The sequence below is a fragment of the Caloenas nicobarica genome, chromosome 1 (assembly GCF_036013445.1).
Source record: "Caloenas nicobarica isolate bCalNic1 chromosome 1, bCalNic1.hap1, whole genome shotgun sequence".
NCBI classification, from domain to species: domain Eukaryota; kingdom Metazoa; phylum Chordata; class Aves; order Columbiformes; family Columbidae; genus Caloenas; species Caloenas nicobarica.
In genome coordinates this window covers 196,020,900-196,031,312 of record NC_088245.1, presented here as the reverse complement: position 1 = coordinate 196,031,312, position 10,413 = coordinate 196,020,900, and the positions used below count along the sequence as shown (strand labels likewise).

The window sequence follows — 10,413 nt, the reverse complement described above, 5'->3', positions numbered from 1 at the left end:
TCAGCAGCGTATTGAAAGCTTTACCAAGCATTAGAGGACACGGGCAGCGATTCAGAGGACAAGCGAGACCAACGCTGAGCAGCACAAGGAACGCAGCGCACCCTGACCCCTGCCGAACCAGAGCCTGGGGATCCGCGGCTCCGCCCCGGCTGTTCACGGGTTTTAGAACAATCCCGCCGAGACCCGCCAGGCACCCGTTCCGGGCCCGGCTACCCCGGATCGGGATCCCGCGGCGCCCCGGCGGGCACCGGCTCCCCAGACCGGCCCCGGGCAGCCCTTGGCCGCGCCGCCCGGCCCCGCAGGAGCAGGACGGCTGCACCGCCCCGCGGGTTGCGGCGGGGCGAGCGCGGGCTCCGGGCCCAAGCGGCCGGGACCCGCCGGCCCCGCTGCCCCGGGCAGCGCCGCCGCCCGTTCCCTCCAGCCCCGACCCGCGGCCCCGCGCAGCCGCAGCCCGCGGCGGTGGGACAGCCCGCTGCCGGTCCTGCGGGCGGAATCGCGGTCACAGAATGCCAGGGATTGGAAGGGACCCCAAAAGATCATCCAGTCCAACCCCCCTGCCGGAGCAGGAACACCCAGATGAGGTTACACAGGAGGCGTCCAGGCGGGTTTGAATGTCTCCAGAGAAGGAGACTCCACAACCTCCCTGGGCAGCCTGTTCCAGTGTCTGTCACCCTCACTGAGAAGTTTCTTCTCAAATTTAAGTGGAACCTCCTGTGTTCCAGTTTGAACCCATTGCCCCTTGTCCTATCATTGGTTGTCACTGAGAAGAGCCTGGCTCCATCCTCGTGACACTCGCCCTTTACATATTTATAAACATTAATGGGGTCACCCCTCAGTCTCCTCCAAGCTAAAGAGCCCCAGCTCCCCCAGCCTCTCCTCACACCGGAGATGCTCCACTCCCCTCATCATCCCCGTTGCTCCGCGCGGGGCCCCCTCCAGCAGTCCCTCCGCCCCGCCCGCCTCCCGCCTCCCGCCTCACCCGGGCCCGCGCGCGCCCGGCCCCGCCCCGCCGCGGCGTCACCGCCCCCTCCCGCCTCTCGCGAGATCCCGGGCGCCCGGCGGGACATCCGGGGCCGGCGGTTGAGTGCGCGCGGGGCAAGATGGCGGTGGAGTCGCGCGTCACGCAGGAGGAGATTAAGAAGGAGCCGGAGAAGCCGATCGACCGGGAGAAGGTGCTGGGCTGGTGCCGTGTGTGTTTGCTTACGCCGCTCCCCGGCGGGGCGGGCACCGAGAGGGTGGGGGGGAGGGCACGGCGGCGCCGTGAGACCTCGGGCTGGGGGGCGGGGGGGGATGGCGCACGGCCCCTCACCGCCGGCTCCCGCAGACCTGCCCGCTGCTGCTGCGCGTCTTCACCACCAACAACGGGCGGCACCACCGCATGGACGAGTTCTCCCGCGGCAACGTGCCCTCCAGCGAGCTGCAGATCTACACCTGGTGAGTGCGCGGCGGCCCGGGGCTCCGGCCGGCCCGGGGGCGGCTCCGAGCGGGGCCGGGGAGCTTGTCCGGCCCGAGCGCGGTGTGCGGTGCTCGGCTGCGGGGGGCTCCGATGGGCTTTGTTGGCAGCAGGAAACGCCGAGAAGTTTTAGCGGGGGCGGCTGCCGCAGAAATACAGCGGCTGAGCCCGCGGCCGTGGCAGCTGGGCCGGGCAGCTCAGCTCGAGCCGAGCGCCGGTCGCTGCGCTCCGAACTGACCGCGGTCGGGTTGCCCAGTTGCTGATACACGTAACCACAGGCCTGTGTTGCGGTGTATCTTTGGTTATCGCAACGAATCCGTGCAACGCGGAGGTTCTGCTTTAACTCGTGCTTAAATTCTGTTCCAACAGCCCCGTTTTTCAGTAGAAGTAGTTGTCCCGGAAGGCTTGAGCTGTTGTGTGAATGGCGTGCTTGTTTTAAGTCAGGGCGTCTTGAGGGTGGAATAACATGTTTCTTTTTGTCTGGTCAGGTAGCAGTGCTCTAACAGAGAGCTGCTTTTTATTGCTTTGAAATTTAGTTTGGAGAACTTGTTTTAGTCTGCATTGCAAACGTGTTAGGCTTTGTTTATAGTATTTTGAAGAATGCTTTTGAAAGTGAATTATGCTACTTCTTAAATCTGATTTTTCTTTCAAGGTGTCTGTTATGGTTATAACTTGCATGTTATATGGTTGAATAAATGCATTTTTGTGGCTGGCAAAGCACGCAGTTCTAATTTACTTCTCGATGGGATTTATGGACTCAGTCCAGGCTGTTGGTGGTGTCTGAGCTGTTTGCCATCTGCAGAAGTCAGAACGGGCATTGTCTGTCAACACACTGCTCCTTGCTTGCATGAAGCTCGTAGTGAGTGTACAGTCTGTATGATGAGAGCTACTTTAGTTGTGATGATTGAGTCCTTTTGTTCTTGAAATTCTAGAAGTGAGCTTTAGCCCTGGTCTGGTTGAAAGCTTGGAAAAGGAGTGCTGCCTGTTAGGGCAGAAGTGGAAATCTTGGTCGAAATGGAATACTATTCATGATTTTTTTTTTCTTTTATTTCTACATTTCCTTGAGTATTCAAGAAGCTTTTTTAATCATAGACACCAACTTAGGTGAGGAAACACTTGAAGTATTCATTGTATAAATGCATTAATGCATTTTCAGAAAAAAAAGTTCCCTGCTGTTTAAATAGTAACACTTTTGGAGACATGGAAAAGCAGATGTTGAAACGTACACAGAGGTGAAGAGACTTGTCTTATATCGCAGTAAACTAGAAGCTACTACAGCTAGAACCACATTTGCACTAGACCATGTTGCCTCCGGTGTACAGTAAGTGGTGAATTCTCCAAGGTGTTTTAATCAATAACTAGAGCAACTTGTTGTCACTTGATCGCTAGGCCAAAATGTATTGTTTGGAATGCCATGCAGTTGTGAAATCAATGGCTCAATGTGTAGCAGAAATGTAAGATCTGACTCATCTTCAGGTATTGATGGAAAGTATGCAAAAGCAAGGAAATGTATGGTTAAGTTGCAGCAATATATTGATTTCATCTTAAGCTAGTTTGGGGAAGCTTTTTTTATTGTTGCTTTTGAGAACATAAACCGCTTTGATTTTTTTGTTTAATTTAGGATGGACGCAACTCTGAAAGAGCTGACCAGCTTAGTGAAGGAAGTCTACCCAGAAGCACGGAAGAAGGGCACGCACTTCAATTTTGCGATTGTTTTTACAGATCTCAAGAGGCCTGGATATAGGTAAATGATGTTTCTTCTCTGGGTTAGTAGAAAACTTCAGGCACTGGAGCAGTCAATTATCTTTCACTAACACTGATTTTAAAGTTCAGAACCCAAAGATTTCTAAAGTTCTTGATAGCAAGATGGCCACCACTACAAACTCTAAATTTTGCTTGATGGCCATCGTTCTTAATATGTTCCCGAAGCAATTGAACCTGTGTGCTTGAAGGCCTTGGTCGCTGTATCAGCAACCAACCGGAACACGGGCCTACAGCTTGACATAGAGCTTTGTGTCTGGTGGTACGAGGAGTGGTAGGTCTTGTATCTGAGAATGCATTTGAGTTTTAGCAGTGATCTTGTTGCAGGTATCCATCTTCCAAAACTGTGCAAGCTTACCTTTCTCAGCAACCAGTGGATATATCCTGCTCTCCCATCTGCCGGGTTTTGGGGGGTGTGTGTGTATGGAAGAGGGCAAGGGGTTCCCTCTGGTATTTCACTTAACATGGTACAAAGTTTCCCCAGCACTCTGCTCCATCAGAAAAAGGATTCAGTGTGGCTTTGCTTGGTGCACCTGGTACCAGAGAGAAAAAAACCAGCATCCTGCGTACATAGCTAAATGCTAAATATAGCGTAGAGGCCGGCATGGGAAGGTGGTTGTGAGCCAGTACAGTTCCTGTTTTGGGCATGTAGAGATTTGCCTCTGATAACTACCTTGCCTTTTCTCCTGCGCGCAGGGTGAAGGAGATCGGCAGTACCATGTCGGGCAGGAAGGGCACAGATGATTCCATGACACTGCAGTCTCAGAAATTCCAGATAGGAGACTATTTGGATATAGCAATTACTCCTCCGAATCGTGCACCGCCCCCATCAAGCCGCATGAGGCCGTACTAAGCTATTGCTTCTTTGTATGATCACATCTTGTGTTTATTCCTACTTGCTGTTCTAAAGCAGGCTTATTTTTGTTGCTAAGCAAGAATAGCTGAGGACAAAGCGAAGCATCAGAAATGAAAGTTAACTTTTAAAACTTTTAGTTTGTTTAGAAGAAACCTTTCTCTTTAGCAGTGCCATCATCCTGATTGTTATAGTTTGAATAGTCAGTGTGCTCATTGTTCCAAGATTTCCATAAAATATGACCAGAAGGATTACAGGTGTCCTGTAGTTCTGTCTTGTTTGGAATAAAGATTGATGCTATTAATCTTTTTGATAGTGTGGTGGTGTTTTGTTTTTTGGTCTTTTTTAATGTGAATTTCTGCATCGAAATTTGAAAGTCGGCTTTTAAACAGAAGTTGAAATTGAAAGAAGGGCCAAAGCCCTTTAGCTGGTAACTTTTGGGCTTGTTTACTAGAAGTAGATGGAGTCCCCTCATAGAGATACCTTGTACAGGAGGATTCTTAAACCACTGCTGGCTGGATTTTGGAGGATGAGCATGTGAGTGGTGTGGTCAAAGGGTGCAGCCTCGGTGTCTTGCTTCCAGCTGACGTAGGTACACTGACAGGGGAAGGTGGAGATAAGCTGCGTAAGGCTGCCTGTCCTGCAGGGTGGTGAGGGGTCCAGGGCAGATCCTTCCAGGGGCTGCTCCATCTTGTGCCAAGGTGACACTGATCCATGGATTGGGAGTAGCCTCAGTGACACCAGGGTAACCCAGGACACCGAGGAGCAGCTGACCTTACCAGTGTCAGACGTGGTTCAGCACACTTGCTTCTGTGTCATTACATGAGTTCTGGAGGAACTACTGTTGTCTTTAAAAATGGAAGGTGTATAGGTGTCTTTGAAGGTCTTGCTTTTCTTAGAATAGTGGTCTCCAAATTTCTTTTGATTGCACACCCCTATCATTAAAAAATTTCTGAGCGTATGCCCCCAAAATTGTTTCTTTATCAGTTATGTACATCTACTCCTCTACTAATATATTACATGCATTTTAAAACTACACAAGAACAGAAATAAAAAAAGAAAGGTGATATTTAAAAATATTTTTAAATGGTGTTTATTAATGGTACAAAATGTATTTTCTTCCTGCACCCCACTTGAGCATGCACCATGTTGGAGATTGTCTTGTCTTTGGATTGTCCTGTGCACTCTACTTTGGAGACCACTGTCTGAGAAGATGGGAGTGTCTGCAGAGACCTGGCCAGAAGAAAACCAGTGTTTTCAGACAGAGGCTGATGAAGGAACAGAACTATTTCCTAATGAAAATACAGTGTCAGGCACTCTGCCCACAGGTGCTCTTGCCTCCAGTTCAGATGAACTGAGATGAGGTGAGGCAGCAAGTCTGTGCCCTGGCAGGACGTGTGGGAGTCCTGACCCTGACCACTGGGTTGTTGGCCAGGTGAACCTGCAGGGTGGAGGCAGCTGGCTCGCCTACCTTGGTCTCCTGGGCTGTTGACCACAAGCAATATATTGTGAGCATACATTGACCAAGAGGAAACACCCAGTTTTGGCTTCTAGAGCTCAAAGGTGAATTCTGTAGCTTCTTAGTTATCTTCATCTAATGAATACATTTGCTTTTGGACCCTACAGTGAGCAGTCTGAGCTGGACAAATCTCACTCCTTAGCCCTCAGTAAGATGAGTTTTCACAAATACTTGCTGTCTGTACTGAGCACCAGTTTCTCCCTTTATGGTAAGCCTTGAGAGTGTGAGGGCAAAGCCAAGCAGCAGTGAGGTTTCAAGGTTCAAGGCTCTTCTGTGTTAAAAGTTACTGGTGTCTAGCAGCCAGCTTCTAGAATCTCAAAACAGAGGAGAGGATGGCTGAGGGGCCTTGGTTGTCCATGAGCAAACTGGAAGGCTGGTCTTTGTGGTGGACACTAGGAAGCAGCTGATGTAATGTGGTACCTTCTTAAGGAGCAGGAGAAAGAAGGGGTGACCCATCTCAGCAAATCAGTGCAATGCTGGAGGATGGGGCCTGTGGCTTCCCACAGCTCAGTGCTTGCCAGTTTCTTCTCTCATTGCAGGGGGAAATCTTGAGAAGCGTGGGTGCCTTGGGTCTTACAACAGGTTGCAGCTGTCCCTGGGCTCTGTGCCTCTGCAGACTGACCCTGCACATCCAGCTGGTCCAGGGAGAGCCAGGTGCTTTTTTTTGGCATGTTGTGCCCTGATGTGCTAAGAGAAAGGCAAGAGCAGAAGAAGTAGAAGCTTTAGCTGCTCCTTAGGGCTTTCACCTTCCTCACTTAAGGCATTAGTAGAGCAGAGGATAAGACTGAATTAAGTGTTCTGTCTGCTGAGGACAAGGCGTGCTGAATTTCATGAGCTGTGATTTATACTTCCCCCCCCCCCCCCGCCCCCAGCAGTCCCTGAGTACAGTATTGCCTGAGGGATTTTACATTCAGTTTTGGCCATGGTTCACCTTTTTCTGTCCCACTTCTCTGGCTTTTAAGTTAGGGAGTTGTGATTTCAGCCTTCATGAATGACCTTCACTTGCAGAGTCACCTGCATCTGAATGACTTTTTCCCCTAAGACTGAACAGAGCTCAAGAAAAGACAATATAAAGCAGGGATGTCAAACTCATTTTCACTGGGGCCACATCAGCCTCGCGGTTACCTTCAAAGGGCCAAACGTAATTTTAGGACTGTATGAATGTAGTAGTAATTTTATACAGTCTTAAAATTACCTGGGCAGACAGAAAGGTGCAGACCACTGCTAAGCGGCCTGCTTGCCACAGGGTGTCATCCATGCTGCGAAATAAGTGAGCCCTGGAGTAACCAGCCTGTAATTATAGAATTGCACAGCCTGCCCCCAAAGGCAAGGACAGACCTGCCATTAGCAGTACATAGGAATATGGCCATTTCCTCATTTTTGTGTCCTGGTTTTTGCTTTAATTGCGTTTAAGGATAATTCTCAAAATTAAATCTAGTCAATATATAAGGCAACAGCAGCAATTGAGCCCCTGTCTGTGACTCAGCTATTCTGGGAGGTGGCTTGGCTTTTCTGCTGGAATGGGAGATGTTGCCCAGTGAGGGCTTGTTCTTGTCCAGACTGGGGCAAATCTTCAGAGAAAGAGGAACAAAATCACCAGGAACTGAACATGCCGAACTGCCTTCAGTAGCAGATATGTCAGCTTGACTGCTTAGGTATTGCATTAGGTATGGAGTTCATCTTCACGTGGCTGCCATGGAAGCGCAAACCTCAGCTTTTTCTTTGGCCACTTTGGGCTAAACATCTCAAGGAAGAGATTTGCCCTCTAACACTTGCACTTCACACAGGAAGGTAATGCAGAAGTGAGGAGAGTTCAGCTTTCTGTACCTATTTTTATGGGAAAAGACGCTTGAGACCCTAAACACATTTAGGGTTAGGGGTTTGCTACTTCAAAAATCCATGATGCAATCCAGGCCAACAGCAGCAGTTTTGAACTCAGACATCGAGGTGCAGCGAGCACCTGTGAAAGCAGACAGCACCAGGGTACAACCATCCAGATGTTGCAAGAGGTGGACTGGTAAGTGAAAGTTGTCATCTGCTGAGCTCCTGCACAGGAGGGAATTTACTCATAGTAATGAGGTTGCGTCTGTCGCTTTTGAAGTTACTATAAAAGCTGAGGAAGGATGTCAGTCCCTAAAAAGAGCAAAATACATACAGGATTGTTGTTCAGGGAAATGAAAACATGGTCTCAAAACTCAACAACAGCGAGCAATCCCATATGCTCAGAAAGCAAAGTAGTGTACACAACACTACATCCAGATCTGTCAATCCACAGGCCTTGCTTTGTATGCAGCAATTTCGTGAGGAATTTTTGTCCCTCATCAAGGCAGATGGAGGACATGGGTTTTTTTTCCCTTTTCTTTCTGGATAGTTAAAGCCCTAACAGATACAACTCAGTTTCATGTGTGCACTTTTACCAGCAACCACCCCTCCAAAGCTGTTTTCCTCTGCCAGCTGTATAAGGGGAAGGACTAGAATGACAGTTATAAAAAAAAGAAAGGTTTCCTGACTTTGTAATTGCTTAGCAGTAACCCCCACGCACAGCTCAGCAGGCAGCTCTCGCCTCCTGCCCAGGCCCCTCCAGGGATACCACACCTACCTCCCCCTTGCAGGAGTCTCTTCAGGCCTCACCTTGTCCCTGTCCTTCCTCAGAGGGGCTCAGCTTGCCTCTGCCTTTAACCAGAGACAAACGCCTGGGCCACTGGTGCCAGTCTCCAGCCTCTGTGACCCCCAGCCCCTCCGGCTGCAGCACTGAGCTGGGTGAGCTGGGGTCCCTGGCAGGGCCAGGAGAAGTGCCCTGCCCCCCACCACTGGGGTGCAGCATGGTGAACTGGACCCAGCTACAAAACCAAGGCAACATCCCTTAATTTATCTTTTTTTACTCTCAGTAGCAGCTACCGCAGGCTGCTCTGCTCCCATAGATGTAGCTCCATGTTTCTGTGTTCCTTCTGGTGTGCCTTTCCTGCCTGTCCAGGTTTGGTTTGTCCCAAAGGACCGAAGATACAGCCTCAGAAGAGCAACCATTTCCTTTCTTGCAATGACATCACGACCCTTATAAATGTTCTTCTGCAGCTTTTTGGGGAGAGAGAGCTGCTTGCCTCTCTGGTGGAAGAACTGGCATCTGGGTGAATTCCCCACCTAGTTAAGCAGCAAGGACAAGGCTCATACACAAACTTGTCAATAGCCTGGGCCCACTCCTCGCTTGGGCACCATGTTCACCATCTGACTGGAGCAGTTGTGGAGTATTAAGTTTTACTTTACAGCTCTGCTCAAAACCAGAAACAGTTGTGATGCAGCAGGGAAACATTAAGCATTATCAGCAAGTTCTCTTGCTGTGGAAAAATGTAGAAAAATGAGAAGCTCTCAGGAACCCTGTTGTGTCAGAACAAATTCATGATAACAGCTATGGTCATGTTCAAAGAACAGTGCTGTAAGTAAAGTGACATCTAAGACACAAAGTGCCAAACCCAAAGTGATCCAATTACCCGCTGCTCTTGTCTCAGCCCTTGTGTCTAGACATTACCGCAGATCAGATGGGTTAAAAAAAAAGCATCAGTCCTTCTGACAGAGCAGGACTCTGAAATATGTGAGCTGTAAAACACCTATGTCATGTCGTGCACAGCTGGCGGTGTGCCTGGCCACAAGGACCCATTGGGATGAGGGGGACGTCTGCCTGGCAGCCCAGGGCAAGGTGCTGGAGATAAAAAGTGGCTAAGGGCTGGGTTTGGGGGGACAGGGTTTTCAGGACCCTCCCTGGGATATTTCCAGTCTCACAGGACTGACAGGTGTAAGTACAGACATCCTGGCCCAAAAACTCACTTGACCTCTTCAACACTCAGCAAGAAAATCCAGTGCACGTTCCAAGTGACAGATTCAAGGGCACCTCTGGGTGAGCTCCTTTTGGTGCTGCCTGAGGAATGGATTCCCCACCCTGTGCTTCAGGCATGCACAAAACCACGAGTTCGTGTCTTCCAGCTTGAAGAGACTTGGGGATCTTTAACAGGGACCTGAAACTGCACCTGGCCCAGACACCCATGCTGTGTGTGCTTTTTGAAACCAAGTACACATTTCCTTGAGTTCTCTGTGCATATCTGGGAGATGTAGACCTCCCATCACTCCATTACTGAACAAGAGATAGGAGCCAGCATAACTGACCCTTTTCCTTCTAGTTTGCTGAGGTCTTCTAGCTGAAAGCCATGAAGCACATACCCCAGGCTTCAGAGGACAGGAGGGCAGAGCCCCAACAGTGGTTCCAGGTGACCCCTCACACAGCTGGGGCTGTGCATCCCCCAGCCCTTGCCCAGGCCAGGGCCTGCTGGCCAGCATACCACACTCCTGCTGCCCTTGGTGTGAGAGCTGCACTGGGGAGCAGGAGGCTTGTACTTGAAAGGCAGAAGAGAAGCACATGCATTTAAAAGCACAGAAGGTTGAAATAAGGGCCCCACCTGCACCACAACAGCCTACATGGCCAGGAACAAACACCACCCTGCACTTACAGGGCCCTCTTCCAAGGGTGAGGTTTGTCATAGTAGCTGTGTCCCTTCCAGTCCAATTCATGCAAAACCACCCAAGTAGTTGTCCCAGGGAGGGGGAAGGGGTGATGGGTGGTAGGGTGGAGAAGAGGAATTGCTTCAGCTGCCATGGGAACACTCACAGAACAGCAGCCTCAGGAAACCTTACCAAAGCAGCCAGCCAGCCGGGATACGACTCCCCCAGCAGCTTGAACTGCCAGTGCAGGAGGATGTCCGGGACCCCACTCCCCCCACCCTTCCCCTTCTCTTGCCTCAACACCCGCCAGTGCCTTTGCAAGTGAGCAGTGATTTGGGT

The 10,413-nt window shown here is 50.3% G+C and overlaps 1 protein-coding gene across 1 annotated transcript; it reads left to right on the top strand.

Annotated features, from left to right (window-relative positions):
- Positions 1 to 1,051: 1,051 nt before the first annotated feature.
- On the top strand, positions 1,052 to 4,371 carry SAP18 (Sin3A associated protein 18). Its single transcript, XM_065650352.1, has 4 exons — positions 1,052 to 1,172; positions 1,325 to 1,434; positions 3,075 to 3,197; positions 3,911 to 4,371. Exons 1-4 carry the CDS (start codon positions 1,101 to 1,103, stop codon positions 4,065 to 4,067), a joined length of 462 nt encoding a protein of 153 aa, XP_065506424.1. The 5' UTR covers positions 1,052 to 1,100; the 3' UTR covers positions 4,068 to 4,371.
- Positions 4,372 to 10,413: the final 6,042 nt, after the last annotated feature.

What these genes read in the sequence shown, in the direction of transcription:
- SAP18 (XM_065650352.1), top strand. Translation starts at nt 1,101, where the DNA reads ATGGCGGTGGAGTCGCGCGTCACGCAGGAGGAGATTAAGAAGGAGCCG. An exon ending in AGCCGATCGACCGGGAGAAG is followed by an intron (nt 1,173 to 1,324) that starts GTGCTGGGCTGG and finishes CGGCTCCCGCAG; the next exon opens with ACCTGCCCGCTGCTGCTGCG. An exon ending in GAGCTGCAGATCTACACCTG is followed by an intron (nt 1,435 to 3,074) that starts GTGAGTGCGCGG and finishes TGTTTAATTTAG; the next exon opens with GATGGACGCAACTCTGAAAG.